This window comes from Xyrauchen texanus, chromosome 31 (assembly GCF_025860055.1).
Source record: "Xyrauchen texanus isolate HMW12.3.18 chromosome 31, RBS_HiC_50CHRs, whole genome shotgun sequence".
NCBI classification, from domain to species: domain Eukaryota; kingdom Metazoa; phylum Chordata; class Actinopteri; order Cypriniformes; family Catostomidae; genus Xyrauchen; species Xyrauchen texanus.
Window position 1 is genome coordinate 10325618 of NC_068306.1, and position 17427 is coordinate 10343044.

Sequence of the window (17427 nt, forward strand, 5' to 3'; positions counted from 1 at the left end):
TACCTCCCTTTTAGTTAGGTAAACATACATGATCGGCAGTCACAAAAACACAATGCATTGCGGGTAAACAAAGGGCAGGTACCATTTGATGGGACATTTTGTACATATAAAATGTAATGAATTGAATGCATTTAGAGTCAATAGAAAATACAAAGAATGATTTCTCATTCCACATCATCACGTGAGTTTACCATACATGACAAGATGACTGCGCTTCCTTCTAACCAAAACAAAAAAAACAACAACATTGGATTCAGCAGTCAATTTCTGTTCAAATTGATTTCTTGGTAATGCTCTGACTGGTTAGCATGACCACTGCAGTAGTCATCGTTTAGTTTTGATAAGCTGCCTTGTGAGGGTTTTGCTGATGACACAAATAATGTTAACACTCAAAGTACAGCCCCCCCTTCAATGCATCTCACGCAATAAGCCTAAATGTCTCTTCAACCACTTACTGATCATTCTCTCACACGAACACAGTGACACGTGGCACACCTCATATCATGATGGTCTACATTCCTGATGAGAAGTCTATAACAGACGGATCCACCCAAGGCCGTAACCACAACAGACAGTGAGGGCGACATGTCGGATTCAGATTAGTGGTGGACCACTATGGGTTTTTCAAATTGCCAATTTTTTATTGGTTACGGTCCATGACTAGTCTGGGACACCATCAAAGCTGCACAGCTCGAATACAGCTCCTCCTCAAAGAATCCTTGTGTCAGCTGGTACCAGTGAAAGTGTCACTGCAAATGACAAAATGAATGCTAAAAACCATTCAGGACATCCAACTTGTTTTAGCCTCTGGGCCACTGTACTGTTCCTATTCACTGAAGAAACATATTTGGTGGAGCCTCAGGTAGAATCTCTGGACGCACCCTTTGAGCGCAACCATTGCTGATTTGTAAATACAGGTTTAACAAACAGAACAGACAAAGCTACACTGGCACTGGTTTTAACATCCCAATAGGACAAACTACACAGCATGAACAGTAAGGATTTTTTTGTGCTGGCCCGGTCTGACCAGTAGTACAGAATTTTGAGTAGATAAGGAGAACAATGGACTTTTATTAGTTAGTCCATGGTCTCTAATGGTTTTCTTAATGATGCAATACTTTCTATATATCTGATTCTATTCTTTAATGAAAATCATGACTAATGCATGTCTCCACCCATATCACCACAAAAGCACACCCATAAACCCTCTGTGGTTACAGAAAGTTAGAAGCTTTCTGCTGTGCAATGGATCAAGTAAAAATGTTTGTTTATGACCTGCCATTAGGTAATCAAATGCTATGACGACAAAATTGTAATGACGATATAACTTTACCACAGTGGTTTCAAAGTAGACTGGTTTTACTAGTATAATGAGAGTTTCAGTAGCTTACTGATTAGTATGAATCTGGACTGATCATGTTTCAAAAATTACTTGTAAAGTGACATCCATCATTATGGAACTAAAGAAGTGATTTATACAAGCATGGTGAATAATGCATGTCTATTAATCATTTTGTGACTTCTAACAACTGTAATATTGGCTGGTTCATAACAAACCTGATAATGCAAGAGAAACATCTACATTAGTAATAGGTAACATCCTGGCTGCTGAAAATTGCTATTTTAGAGTTCAAGTTGCTGCTTGCAAGCAATCAAGTATGCACTCCAAATATGCACTAAATACCTAGCAGCAAAGCATGGGTAAATGACTGGTATACTGTAGTAGAACTGGGAATAATCCAGTGGAATTGATTGGTTTAATTTATTTTGTAGTTGTTTTCTGCATGTGTCTGCATGGATTCATATTTTAAAACATTTAAAGTGGTTCAACATGAATTAAACCACTTCCTTTTCATATATTGTGCATATGCGACTATAACTGATAAAAATGAGCACGCAGGTTTCAGAAACAGCCCAATAGTTCCAATTCAGTCATGATGGCATCATCATAAACTGGGCCAAGAAAACGAGTCTATGCTAGATTCCATCTGGCTTGCACCTTCACCCAGAATCTGTAACCAACCAAAAGCACTTTATGCATTATATAAAAAAAATGTATTACTCATCTATGGTTACTAATATGAAACATTACCTCACGCCATCAGCTTCACTCAAAATAGCTTACAAAAAATAAAAATGCCGTACTGAGGATGTGAAAAACATCAAAACAATTTGAGCACACTGCCAGACCTCTGCTCTCAACATTGAAATATGGGTTAAAACCAATTTTCCTGAACCACATTTCATCAAGTCCCTTATTAAATCGGTTCTAAGTAAAATGGCTTCTTAATCATTGTAAGCAAATATAGTGAACAAAAACAGTAAACTTAAAAATATGTCCAATTGCTTCCAATAAAGACTAGTGCATTAGTTTGAAAAACTAGACGTGTTCAGACTCATAGTTAGTAAGAAACAAACTCGGGGCTTCTTAGACTTCTCAGATGACAACGAAACAAGCGGAGTCTCATTTGTGCCAAACACGTCGTAACAGTTTCCACAAATTGCAGCACAGTTGGCACAATCTTCAGCTATAGGCAGGTATACTGGAAGGAAACCACACACAGAAGCAAAAAACCAAAAGCTATTGATACTTACCATCTGTAACAAAAATGAGAGAGCGTCCGGTTTCACTTGCGCACGTAAGAGCTAGAATCCAGTATAGTGAGTTACCTTAAATCCTCTTGGTCTGAAACATACAAAATATATCCCCCATGCACACATATGCCAACAGAAAAACGCCCAGCACTGAAGACTGAAGTCACAAACTCCTCCCACTTTAGTCAGATGAAAAGATCTGAACTATTTAAAGTCCTGCCCCCAAACCATGATGCACTGTTTAATAGTTCTGATTGGCTGAGAGAGCACAGTCCTGCCCACTTGCACTGCTAGCCAGGAAAAATACACACCGACAGACTCTTTCCATAAGAAACAGGAAGCTGGACTTGGGGTTGTGGTTTTGGGTTTGAAAGATAGGATATCTACACTGCTTTGAGGGGGTTAGGTTAGGTCTAGACTGAGAAGCAGTTGTGCACCGTCCTGTGACGACTAGAAAGGAAAAGAGGCAGTACAGAGACAAACCTTTCAGTGCAGGGTGTGTCAAATACACTCAATACTCATTATAAATGCAACATTCTGTTTCCAAAATTAAATTATTGACTTTTATTTGTCATTGTACTTAGGCCAAAACTAAAAGCCAAAACAATATTGAAATATGATCTGGTAAATATTTACTTTGTACTAAATTTACAGTGTATAATCTTCGACCCAATATTAAAATATGATATATTTTTCCAGCACTTTTGATAATAAAAATTGTTCCAAGGTAGTTTTACAAAAAAATTGTGTAATTTATCCATTTAGCAAGCTAAAAGGTCATAAAACTAATAAAAAAATAAGACAAAAACACACTATTCTTGGACATACATACATTGCAAAGACAGATGAACATTTATAAATAACAAATTAAAAAAAAATTGTTTTTTTAAAAAAATCACAAATTTCTACATGGATATTTGCTTTATTTTTATTTCCTTCTTAAAATATATATTTTTTTTTTACAAAATTATATAAAATACATACGTTACAAATTACTGAGTGAAAATTAACTTTATTCAAAACAATAATAATTCTATGCATCAAACCCCCCCAGCACCCCTTTGTTGCATCACATTTAATACACATCAGAATACAAAGGCAGAGGACGAAAAAGAGAAATACATTTGGAGAGCATGAAAACAACTGAGTCATGAGCCCTGCTTCAAACAGAAGCATGGACTTGCAGCAGAATTGGGCTAGGGCCAGTGCTTATGTAAGAGAAACGCAGCATGGTTACAAAGTGTATGCCACTGCATGCTTTGGCTCACTAACTTTATATACACTCCTATAGGTAAAACAAATGTCAAAGCTGGTTTGTTTTTTTCAATATGTTTTTCCAATATGAATAATTACTCGATTGCTGTGTTTGTTATACCAACATTTATGAGAACAGCGCCATCTAGTGTATGACTGAGCTCACGTCAAGCCAAGTCAAACATGCAAATTTAATCAATGGTAAAAACAATGAGCACACTATGAAAACACTACCTTAACCACCAAATAGATGGATGACTAATGATTCACCATGATCAAAATGACTTGGTTATCTATTAGCATTCCCAAGCATTGATGTCCTTATAATGCTGATTGGCTAAAGGCACAACAAGGACTAGCACAGTCCCAAGTCCTTCACTAGTGACTATCCTGTGATGTAAAAGGCAGCAGGCAGGGGAAAACAAGTCTATAGCTTAGTTCGGAATGGCTCACTACCCATACTACTTTTGGCAAATCTACTTGGCAGTAGTAGTAGTAGTAGTATGGTAGTGTGCCATTCCAAATATGACCTGGCCGTCCACGTGATCTAAAAGAAAATGCGATTAATCAGAGCAGGCCACCTTCTTCCATTGCTCTATGGTCCAGTTCCAACGCTCACGTGCCCAGGAGTCAGCAGGGGCACTCTGACCTTCTGTGGCTACACAGCCAAATGCACAGCAAACTGCAATGCACTGCGTGTTCTGACACATTTCTATCACTGGTTGTCCTTCCTTGGACCACTTTTGGTAGGTACTTGCCACTGCATACCGGGATCATCCTACAAGCTGCTGTTTTGGAGATGCTCTGACCCTTTTGTCTAGCCATCACTATTTGGCCTTTGTCAAAAGTCGGTCAGATCATTACACTTGCCCATTTTTCCTGCTTCCAACTAATTCACTTGCAGCCTATTATATATCCCACCCCTTGACAGGTGTCATTCTAATGAGATAATACATTTTATTCACTTCACCTGTCAGTGTTCACTTCACCTGCTAATGTTGTGGCTGATCAGTGTATGTTGCTAACAAGTTGCTAGATAAGAACTACTACAGTTTTCCTTTTCATTTTTGCCTGTGGATTTTGTAGTCCTCTAGAAACTCATTACCAAAAAAAATTTTCTCAACTCAGCAGCTTCAAAATTCATGTTTGAAGTATGTCTGTGTATATTCAAGTAATGTTTACCTCAGGCCTTATTTTACTGATACTCTAAATTGGAAAAACCTCATTATAAAAACCCTTACGATATTCCCTAGGTTGAATTAGCTATCCGTGTGTGCCTACAAATTGACATCATTGACATAGCTGGGCTAATTTTGAATGACATCAATGGAGAAACAGGCTTTTTGCCTAAAATTTTTTCAGCCCCTGCAAGGGGCTGTTCTGAAAGAATGCGTTCTTGAGGTAAAAAAGCTAGATGCAGTGCAACGAATGGAACAGAATTCTCAAGATGCATTTTTAAATGCTAAAGTTCCTTTAACTTGATGTTGCATCTTAAAAATGTGATGCTCTTCTGTGAGACGCTGGAAAAACATAGCGGCAGAGATGCAAAGATGTTCGTCTATCACATACAATTTAAAAACAAAAACAAAAAACCTTCTGGCCCTTTATGGTGTAGTTATTGAGTCTACCAGTGGGGGGATAACTCACTATGCCAACCAGCCAAACTTGACCCCTTAATATTCAGAACACCTGGGCCACTTTTGTCTATACACAAGTCAAGCAGGGAGATTTCCACCAAATTCCTGCACAAGAAAAGGCCACAAGAAAAAACTACAAAGCCCTGAGTAAAGCACATGAGTCAACGGAGACAACTATTCACCTAATCAATAACCATCTATCTATCTATCTATCTATCTATCATCCCTATGAGAATAATAGCTTGTGTTGCAAGTATGTGCACTACCAAATGTGCCATGACTGTACTTTGATACATACAGTACCATGGTACATTTTGATTACCACATTTATTTACCAAGGTATTTCAATGTTACTGTATGGTCAAAGAATACCATAGCATTACCATCACGGTAGTGTCAAAAAGCATGGTATTACCTTAGTTTTTCTCAAAGTTTACGGAACACCATTGTACATTTTAGGCAGCTGAAATGCTTGTACACTCATGTCATTAAAAATGTTTCAAACCAGTGACAATATTCACACCTCTCTGACAGCAAAATCTGCCAATCTGGGTGGAGATTTTGAGGTGCACATCACAACACAAAAACAAATATATACTTGGTTAAACACCCAAATATCTGCGATTGTTGTTGTATGCATGCTGGAATGCAGCTACATTCCACAAAGCCACTTATGCGGACAGGAACCTTTGACTCCAACCAAATAAGGCAAACAAAAAATAACCACTTATCAAAAGCAACTGATATGAAGAGCTGATGTTTGCACAACTCAACCAAAAGAACAAGGTTTCATCCATCTGCTTTATGATACAACTTGCTCATCTAATAATGTGGCACTGTAGGATGGTTGGAGTATGGAGGGGTATGTGCACAAACGAAGCATGCTTCAGCAGGACAAGAAACGGAGAGCAACTAAACAAGTGTATTGCTTAGCAACACTTATCTGTTAATAAATTAGTCTGTCAGAGTTGAGCCCCACCCACATGCTGAGGTCAAGGGGTGATGGTGACATGTGTATATGCAATTCAAGTTACGCAGGCTCAGATCTCAATGGATTAAAAACACATTTTCAAGACATGAATCACTCAAGGTTTTAGTAATTTTTCAAGGCCAAAAGAAAATCTGATTAATCAAGGAAGTTGTGAGTAATTGATATAGATTTTTAAATGGCATGGAGAGCAGAATGCCTGATGGCCAATATGATATAAGCAATATCAATCAAATATTATGACAGCAAATTAGACAGACTCAACTTTGAAAATCAATTTAATACATATTTTACACGATATGTAATCAATAATAAAAAATAGAAAGTTTAAAATGAGGAATACTACATGATTTTAACTATAGGTAAGGTTTGTCATGACAAACTTTGAAGTTAGCTTTACAAAGCCTCGTCTGAAATTTTAAACTGGCAGTCGACCGATATATCGAAGAGGCCGACAAATTATTTAAATGATCTGCATCAGCAGATCAAATTTCCTATTTGGCCAATTGGTTTCTTAAGCCATAATGGCGACGATAGTAGCCAACTTGCACATGAAGGAGCTGTCCGAGACATACTAATGACCAATCACAGTTTGTTTTGTTGTCAGTGCCATTATGTTAGCACAATAATAAACTGGTGTGCAGTCTCATTTAAACCGTCCCACATATCAGACCCATGACAGACATGTAAAATCTTAAAAAGTATAAAGTGCTTAGGTGTTTCATTCTCCCTCTCTCATTTCTTAACAGTTCCCTGTAAGGTTTACTGTTTTGTCTAATGATAAAAAGACATATATCAATTAAACTTCTATCATGTATCATCTGCAAGTAGCAGATATCTTGTTTTAATTCACAAACCTCAAGAAACATGCGCAAAACCGTATCTTCCTCTGGAGAGTTCATATACATTCCTCTCAAGAGTGTTTTATAATACACTTCTCAAAAAAGGGAACACTTAAATCACACATTGGATCTCGATCGACTAAGATCAAAATCTTTACAGTACATTGTATAATTCCTTGAGAACAAAATGACGTAACAACGATCAAAGGAAAACCAAAATCACCAACCGATTGAGGGCTGGATTCAAACTCACACCGAAAATCAAAGTAAACAATTGAAATTACAGCCGTTCCAACTTGTGTGAATTTCATCATGGCAACTCATAAATGTGACTCAGTAGTGTGTATGGCCCCCATGTGCCTGTATGCACTCCCAACAACGTCTGGGCATGCTGCTGATGAGATGGTGGATGGTGTCCTGGGGATCTCCTCCCAGACCTGGATCTGGGTATCAGCGAGCTGCTGGACAGTCCGTGGTGCTACTTGGTGGCGTTGGATGCACTGATACATAACAACCCAAAGGTTCTCAATTGGATTCAGGTCTGGGGAACATGAGGGCCAGTCAATGGCATCAATGCCTTCCTCTTCCAGGAACTGCCTACACACTCTGGCCACATGAGGCCAGGCATTGTCCTGCACCAGGAGGAACCCAGGGCCCGCTGCACCAGCGTATGGTCTGACAATTTCATCCCGGTACCTAACAGCAGCCAGGGTACCATTGGATAGCATGTGGAGGTCTGTGCGACCCTCCAAGGATATGCCTCCCCAGACCATCACTGACCCACCGCCAATTGGCGAATGCCAATCGAGCTACACGATGCTGGGCTGTGAGCGCAGGTCCCACTAGAGGACGTCGGGCCCTCATCATTGTGTCCTTCAGTAAGGCACTTAACTCCAGGCTGCTCCGGGGGGATTGTCCCTGTAATAAGTGCACTGTAAGTCGCTTTGGATAAAAGCGTCTGCCAAAATCATAAATGTAAATGTAAATGTCATGCCACACTCATGGAGTCGGTTTATGACAGTTTGGTCAGAAACTTGCACACCAGTAGCCCGCTGGAGGTCATTTTGTAGGGCTCTGGCAGTACTCCTCCTGTTCCTCCTCGCACAAAGGAGCAGATACCAGTCCTACTACTAAGTTGATGCCCTTCTACAGCCCTGTCCAGCTCTCCTCGTGTAATGGCCCATCTCTTGGTATCTTCTCCATCATCTTGAGACTGTAGTGGTACTTGGATATAGCTTGAAAGCTTTAGGAGGAGCATTGTCAGCATTAGAACTTTTGGTCTTAAAGTGCATCCGCACAATTCTGCATTATTTTACATTATTTTGAAGTGCAAGTAGTGCGAGTAGTGAGTTTACACTGAAAATGCAACAAAAAGAAGTTTACTATAAGTACCCGGATGATTCGGTTTTATATAGAGAGTGTGTTTTGTTGGACACTTTGTGCACTTAGCGTTCGCAGCTTGCCATACATAGCAGAAGGGGCGGAGTGACCAGCAACAATGGCGATCTGGCAAAACAATTGTAAATAATGGAGAATATAGCAACTAGCGAAACTTCTGTGAAGACAGCACCGTACAAAATTAAGTTGAATGCTTTATCATCACGAAATTGCTGTGTGAATATGAATATTATTGTGACACAAGTGTTGAACTAAGTGTGGATATTGCGCTAAAGCTAGCGGCAACACAGCGCTTGGGTTTGAAATGTCACATCCATCAGCTGTTAAACGGCGAACAATTCTGTGCAGTATAAAACTGTTAAGTGTTCCATTTGGGACGATACTGCTCTTTGAAAATTCATACACTACATGGCCAAGTGCATAGTTTGAAACATAGCTTAAGTTTAAGGATTTTGAAATAACCCTAAAAACAAGGTTTGGATTAAAAGGTTTGGAAAAAACCCATGCAAACACAATAATGCTATATGCAAATATTAAAATGCAACTTGCCATATAATCCTGCATTATAGTAGGATGGCAAATGTGCTTTAATTTAGATTAATTGTAGCAATTAAAGATTATAACATCTAAATTAATATGATTCTGGTGATAGATTTACTTATACTCATGGCTTTCTATATGAGCTCTACGAGGTCTAAGCCAGCTAAAGAACCCCAAATATACACAAAGACATTCAATGTTATCATCAGACACACAAATACACACATCCTCACAAGTTCCAACACAGCCACGAGCCACATACACATAGAAGTACATTGAATGATGTCACAATTCTGAAGAAATTTATTTTTCTGAAGAAATCTTAGATTATTGAATCACAGGGTGCGACAATGATGAAGAAATATCTTTTCAGGTATGGTATGGTTTGATTGAATCAGACTAAGCACATTATGATGCAAAGATTGCAAAACAACTGAACTGAATCAATCATGTTAAACCTGAGACATCATCGTTTCCTCTCCCTTTCCATCTTTTTACCTTCTCCGTCTCTTTAAACTTTGAGTATTACTAACTTTGAAATTGAAAGTACTGCAAATATCCTGTTCAGCAATACTGTCTATATTTAGCCATGTACAATCTCCATGAGGTTGTTGACGGAGTTCCTTTCCAAGAGTCAGTGGGCATCTGGATATAGTTTGCTGTCTGTCTGCTTATTCTAGCATAACAACTCAAACAAACTTCCTGAATAATGGCTGAATCTCTACACAATCTTAAGTTATGTTCCAAACCTACATTGAAAGCTGTCTGATTACTTGAATAGACTCTCATAAGTGACCGATTTGCAGCAAATACATGTGCCACACAAATAGCACTCATCTCAAGGAGTGAACAAACTTGATTTACAGTGGATTAAGTTCAACATTAGCATGTTGCCAAGCTAATGGCCTGGTACTCTATGAAGGATGAAATAAAATGTGAATATTTGCACCCCGGTGTAAATAACATCTGCCACACAGTGCAGCTATTTCCACCCCAATAGTCTGGTGAACCCACAGAAATATACAACAAACTAAACCACAGGTGTATCTACAGTGGCGTGGGGGGTAAAATTCTGTGAATGTGTAATGTTGTCATATCAACCCCGGTTTGATTCTGCCTTTTGTCCCATTCTTTTTCCCCATCCGATTTCCTGGTTCCACTCTTAACATTTCCTTAATACTAAAAATAATAGATACAATTTTATCTAAAGGTTGATTTCAATGCAGTGATTTGGTCACGATGAATGTCAGTGAGTGCAGAGATGGGTTTGATCTAGGGGCCCGCCCTGTCAATCACTCACACTGCAACTCGGGGTCACTTGTGTGTGGATTGTGTCACTGTATTATTATAGTAATATTGTAGTAACCATTTTTTTGCAATTAACCATGGTGTTACTAAAGCAATATGGTGGTAATATAGTAACCATGGTTAATTTTGTGGTTACTGTAAATATACAACAAAATGCCATGGTGAAACTGGTAACTGAAGTAAAACCAAAGTTATTTTTCTAAGGTAAGGTTAAGGTTAGGTTTAGGGGCACCAGAGTATGTCAGGGAAGGCGCAGTGATTGATGATAATTTCACAAAGTAAAATAAAAAGATACATAAATACAATGAACATTTATTTTGGAGATGAATGAAAATTATTGGCATTATGGCCCATAGTCCTGCTTAATAGACCATGGCTCTATGGTGTTATGATATTGTTAATGTCTAGAGCACAAAATGCATATCATGCAGGAGCACATCCATGTACTGGTTGCGCCAGCGTGAATCTCTCCGTTTGCACACAGGCAACTCTTGCTCAAAACTGGACGCACGCTCTCAAACAAACTACTCTTATGACTAGGGATGTAACGATATTGACGATATCGCGCTATCGCGGTGGTAAACGTGTCTCGATATCGTCGTGGTTGGGTTACAATATTAAAAGGACAGGTGTCCGTCAAAAAGCAAGAGGATTAAACAGTCCCGCGGAACAAATCATTGTTAACTACATAGACCATGATCCTTTGCGCTGCGTCGTCAACCGTTGTTAAGCCAATAGGATTGCACGCTACACGCTGTCCACACAAGCTCACAGCAAGGCCCTGTCCAAAATGGCGCACTTCATGCGGACTTTCGGTCTCGTGGACTTAAATTGCACGTGCTCGCTGAGTCTACGAGTCCGTAGGCCATCCCATTTAGCATTTTAACGCTCTGAAGTGTGCTCAGCAGCGCCCCCTTTGTACCCTTGAAGCAGTCTTCCGCGAAGCCCGCATAGATCCAGGCTTCACGCACTTCAAGTACCCAGGAGTCCTTGCGAAAGGCCAATCAGACAACTGGTGTGAAGAGCGCTTTCGCTCACGGACACAGACAATTGATAACATGGCTGAGAAGAAAATATTTAAGTGTAAGTATCATTATGGTTTTTATGACTGTGTACATTTTACCAGTTGTTACCTACAGTTTATTCAAACATTATGGTCATCGACCAGTGGTTGATGTCTCAAACATAGTAATACCGCGCTGAATAATAGGCTGATCGCATAACGATTCATTATATATAACCGAATGGCAGGGCTTTACTGAGTCATATGTAAGTGAAGTATGGATATTTAAACCTGTAAATTCATGTGAAACTCACGCACATTTGCATTATGTGTTAAAATTGTAATCTTAGTTCAAATGGAATGAGCGTCACCTTTCACTGGTATTGATTAATACAAGACAAGAGAAAAGAAAAGAAAAGAAAAGAAAAAGAGAAAAAACGACATAAAAAAAACAAGGTACACATAACAAATATAAAATACATATATATATATATATATATATGTATATAAAGAAAAAAGAAAATTAAACAGTAAATCAAATAATAATGACTTAATGCATTAACGACTTTTGACAAGTTATATGTTTATCTACAAAGTCAATAACATTTACTTGCTTACCCTTTCCTCCGTGCATAACATCAGCATTTGTATGCATGAAAAATAATCTTGTCTTCTACGACGTCGGAGCGTATAAATGTGATTTCTCTGCATGGCAAGCCATCTCGCAAACACAATAGTAAAAACAACAACAATAGGCAGCATATTTCCCCGAACCGAACCTGCAGCTCCTGTCCAACAATAACCACGCTTCACGATCGAGTCTGTCCCAAAAATACTTCTCAATGCGCCCTTGTGGACTTGCGCGAGGGGCCCTATAAGTCTGCACTACATGACGTCACCGAAGTGTGGACTCTGAGGAAGTCCACAAGTCCGGAGTGTGCCATTTGGGACAGGGTCCAAGCCAGCAGGGCCGACAGCGATACTTGTAAGGATGAAAACAACAACCCCGAAGTTGAGATTGTGCCAGCCCCTGCAGCTTTTAAATCAGATGTCTGGAAACATTTTGGTTTCGCCGTGTCAAAAAACGCAAAAGGAGAGAAGGTGGTGGACAGACAATGGACTATTTTGATCTTTCTGATGAAAAACGTGAACATAAGCTAAATGATAGGTCAGTGTTTTTTTAAAAGGCTTTTTGACTGACTATTTTATTTAAGTTTAAGTCATGTTCCTAAATACCAGTTTTAAAAGGCTGCTTTTATTTGCCTTATGCATAAACCTGACTTAACTTGATCTTTGTTTGCACTTAAAGGGAATTCCCTATTGTTTACAATTGTTCTAGTTGCTTCTTAACTTGAACATTGCACAGAAGAATCAGTTATGCAACCAAATATTACTATACAGAATATTGATGTTCCTGACTACAACTTGCACTTTAAAAGCACTATGTGATCAGCGTTTTATGTTGTCATGATCCATAAATACAACAATAAATTGCCTGTTGACTGGCAAAAGCAGAATAAATGTCAGTATTTTTTCGCTATTATCATCACAAACACTATCGTGAGCTATTTAACAATACCGTGAGCTTTTCCACAATATCGCAATAAATATCGTACCGTGAGGTCAATATCGAAATTGTATCGTACCGTGAGATTTTGATATCGTTACATCCCTACTTATGACATTCTCAAATCTATTATAAAGCCACACAGCTCTGCCTCTGTTCATTCATATTCTGCTTCTGCAGACATTTTATATCAAAGGAGAAATGATACTGGAGTTTGAGTAATCAACTCATCATTTGGCTGGAAACTTTTTTTTTTCAGAAAATGCAGCATATTGTTACATTCGTATTGTAAGAATGATATTCTGATGCTCGCTGACGATGTAAGTGACGTGAGCAAACAAACAGTCAATTAAACAGCTGTTGTGACTGACATCTTCGGTCACCTCAGTGGAAAACAGCTGCAAGTTAATATAAGGCACAGAAAATCAAGCATATCCATTATTACGAGTTCAACATGATATCGGGTCTATGTGCAGTTTCACATAGAGATGGAGATTGGCTCATGTCACAGATAAAAACAGGCTAAAAGGACAATATGGTATTTTTTTTTTTAATTATGCAGATTTTCTTATTATGAATAGAAACATTTATAGCTGTTAATCACGCATCAGTGTTTAATGCATATGCCGAACATGATCCGGTGCTACTGGAACGGTCCTCCAGGAGGCAGAGGAGCACGCAGCCGTCTGCCAGGAGGCGAAGGAGCGGCAGAAGGGGCAACTCCTCATCTCATGCCACGTTCAAAATCAATGACGTCACATTTTTTCCCCATTTTGATGGTTGATGTGTCCATTAACTGAAGCTCCTGAACCGTATCTGCTTAATATTATGCATTACACTGCCGCCACGTGAGTCGCTGATTAGATAATTGCATAAATGAGTAGGTGTACAGGTGCTCTTTATTAAAGAGTTCAGTGAGTGTACAGCAAACCTGTTTGAAAACGGTCATTGGGCCTTATTCATGAACACAAGCAGAACAAATTTGCGTAATTTTTTTCAATTGGGACAATTTACATAAGAATGCATTTACACACAAATTTGTTCAGCTCACGTTTCATGAATTAGGAACCATTATGTTTGCGAAATCCGTTTAGTGATACTTTTAAAAGATTGCTTTAAAGAGCTGTTGATCGTCAATCACAGTGCTTTTTTTAGCCTGAAATTATTCTAGATTTTCTTCAGCATATACTTCTGCATATAACATTAAAATAATGAAAATAAATAATTTTATGAAATGTTTGTTTGTTTATAATATATACAGTACAAAAACATTTTCAGCAGTACCATAAATTTGAATGTAAAAGCATAATTAGGTGTTAGTTAAACATCTCATCAGGGAAATAAGTACCTTGTGTTAAATGTTATATTAAAATGTAACACAATACTGTATGTTACCTATGTAATGAAGCAATATTTGCCCAACTAGATCTCTAAAGGTCATAAGGTAAAGACACACACCTAAAGATGTGCATGCACACACAGACATACAGAAACAGTAGTATGTGCTATTGGAACGGCATGCTGTAGGAACACATGTTCTTGTAGCTGTTGAGATCAATAGAGCAGCACTATTTGAGCTCAAAATCCATTGAAAATCAATACACAAATTCTTTCTCCTCACTATACAATACACAGAAGACTTTACAAGTCTAGAGTCACTTTTTGTGTCATTTGGTGTGACACCAAAACACCATTCACAGATACAGTAATTAACAATATCTTGCATTTATTTCTGTTGATTATCGTAAGATATTGGTCTATATAAGACATTGGATACCATTTTAGGGAAACCGTATAATTCTTTATGGTGTGATAAAACGCAATTTGGTGTGACATTTAAAATTATGACATTCCAAAATATGCTTTGCCAATAAGATTATTAAAACCAATCAAATGTGACAAAAATGAAGTTAAAATACACAAATTACCAATCATATATTTTTGTGTAGTTAAGTAGTCTTATTTGCAAAGGGTTTTTTTTTTTTCTTGTTGTACTGTAAATATCAACTGTTCACATGTTCTGTATGAAAATTATCTAAATAATCAACCCTTCAGGTCTTTAGGTGTAACGTCAGTAGCTGATGCTGAACATGAGTGGCATGTTGCACTGTGGGTATGTGCAGCTATGAGCGCTTAGACTGCAGCCGCTGGCTAATATCAACCACACACAGGAGAGCTCAGCTCATAAATAACACCAAAATGACTCTGCATTTCCCATGACATCTGCACAACACCAATTTTGTGTTGCTGGAAGCAAAGCCGGTGGTAAAGAAATTAGTATCATAATCACAAAGGAAAATGAATAGTCAAAAATATCAGAAAATGGAAAAGTCAGTACCAAACAGGGGAATGGGTCACAATATCCCTCAACAGATTTTCAATTTTTAAATCAAACCACATGTACATTGTACCTTTTATAGGGATAGACAAAAATGAAAATTCTGTTATGAGACCCTCATGTTGTTCGAAATCTGTATGACTTTCCGTTGAATACAAAAGATGTTTAGGGATTGTTAGGGACTGGCAGCCTCATTCACTTATATTGAAAGGTATTCTAAAGAAGAAAGAAAGTCATATGGGTTTGGAACAACATAAGGCTGAATAAATGATAACAGAAGTTTCGATTTTGAGTGAACTATAGGACCTAAGGCCTAATTCTGTGGTATGACATAACACCTTATCATTAATCGTCCAGTGAATCGCCATTGCTTTTTCACAAACACACCCAAACAACAATCAATAAAAGCCTTTAAAAGCACTGTGAATTACATCATTTTAATCTGTTGCCAGGCAAACAGTTCACGGTGACTGAAAATCCATTTGTAGAGGTGCAGTTTTATTCAAGTGCTAAATGCCCTAGTAGATCACAGTCTTTATAAACTTCTGAAAACACATTTCCGAGCATTCCCCACACATTCCAGCACTCCTCCCCCAGGACTTGAACCGCAGCCAAGACAAGACCTATTGACCAGCGCTCTTATGTGACAGACAAAACACTCAGCCAATGTTAGAAAAGCATATGTTTAAATCCTTGCACTGTCAAGTCAACAGTCAAATAGCTGCACCTCAAACACACTCTTGCAGTATACTAAAGCAAACCCATGCACACATTATTCTCTGTGACCTCGGTATGTGTATATCAAGTAAGAGAGACCTGTTGCTCAACGGTGGCTTCCTGCAGGACTGGTTCGCCCCGCGTGCCGCGGATCCAGCTGAAGAATTGCCCCATGTCTAGCGGTGCTTAGTGTTTAGCAGTGTCTCTGTAACTCTCCCTGCCTCTGGCTGGGTGTGTGTGTGTGTGTGTGCGAATGCAGTCGGAGATACAGCATGTTCCAGGCACAGAGTGAAGTGGAAAGGGGAGTGGTTAGGGGAGGATAGGGGAGGGGTTATAGTGCTTAGAGGAGGTGGGTTCAAAAAAAAGGGAGAAGAGGCACGTTCCATGGGAAAAGGGAGGGGTTAGAGCTCCAAATATAGGCGGACTCAACAGGAGAGAGGGAGGGAAAGGGGCATGGCTAAAAAGGGAAGCACATGGAATTTATATTGTCTGACCATGATATACCAGATACACTTAGGATAGAAAGGGCGTATGTTTGCTTGTTGCACCCAGCATGTTCCGAAGATAAACGTTTATGGTGATATTTATGGTGCATTTGTAAGAGTGCAAGAGGTGCACAGAGACAATAAAATTCTTGAGCTGTCAAAGAAAACAAAGTACAAACTAACCGGAGCAAAGGTATGCTTGTTTCTAATGCACGGATTCTCTCAACTGGTGGTTTATAACCCAAAAATGGGCCGCTGGTAATGACAACAGAGTAAACATGATAAATACAAATAATAAAATGAAACTAGCCATATGCATGTGTACACTGTAGTTAGGATAGCAAATTAACTTTTAAAGGAATAGTTCATACAAAAAAAATAATTCTGTCATAATTTACTCACCCTAATGTTGTTCTAAACCTATATGACTTCTACAGAAAAGATACATTTCTTTAAAAGGGAGGGGAAAACAGTCCCCATATATTTTTCGTTGTTGATGTCAAAGGGCTGTGCATCCAATCCAACTTATATATTTGGGTACAAATTGCAATTTAAATGTGTTATCCTTTTAAATCACACTTGCTGTTGTTTACTACATATTTTGGAAATGTGTTGGGCCATCACTTGATAAAATCTGGGTCATGAAACAAAACCAGTTGAGAACTACTGTTCTTATGCATGGTGCTGTGGAGAGAGATAAATAGAAATATTACAGTACCAAAGACAGGGAGGTTACTGTGTGATAAAAGTGATTG

The 17427-nt window shown here is 38.5% G+C and overlaps 1 protein-coding gene across 15 annotated transcripts in view; it reads right to left on the reverse strand.

Moving 5' to 3' along the window:
• LOC127624804 (calpastatin-like) overlaps positions 1 to 17427 on the reverse strand; it is a 711053-nt gene that overhangs the window by 688721 nt on the left and 4905 nt on the right. For 3 of the 15 annotated variants that reach the window (XM_052099725.1, XM_052099731.1, XM_052099735.1), the window contains exon 1: positions 16287 to 16452. The exons of 9 other annotated variants lie outside the window; for them this stretch is intronic. In XM_052099725.1, coding sequence (XP_051955685.1) covers positions 16287 to 16361 — 75 coding nt within the window. In that variant the 5' untranslated portion in view covers positions 16362 to 16452. Of the gene's footprint in view, positions 1 to 2595; positions 2758 to 16286; positions 16453 to 17427 lie in introns of those variants that run through there. 3 more of the 15 variants (XM_052099728.1, XM_052099732.1, XM_052099736.1) reach the window with 1 other exon arrangement.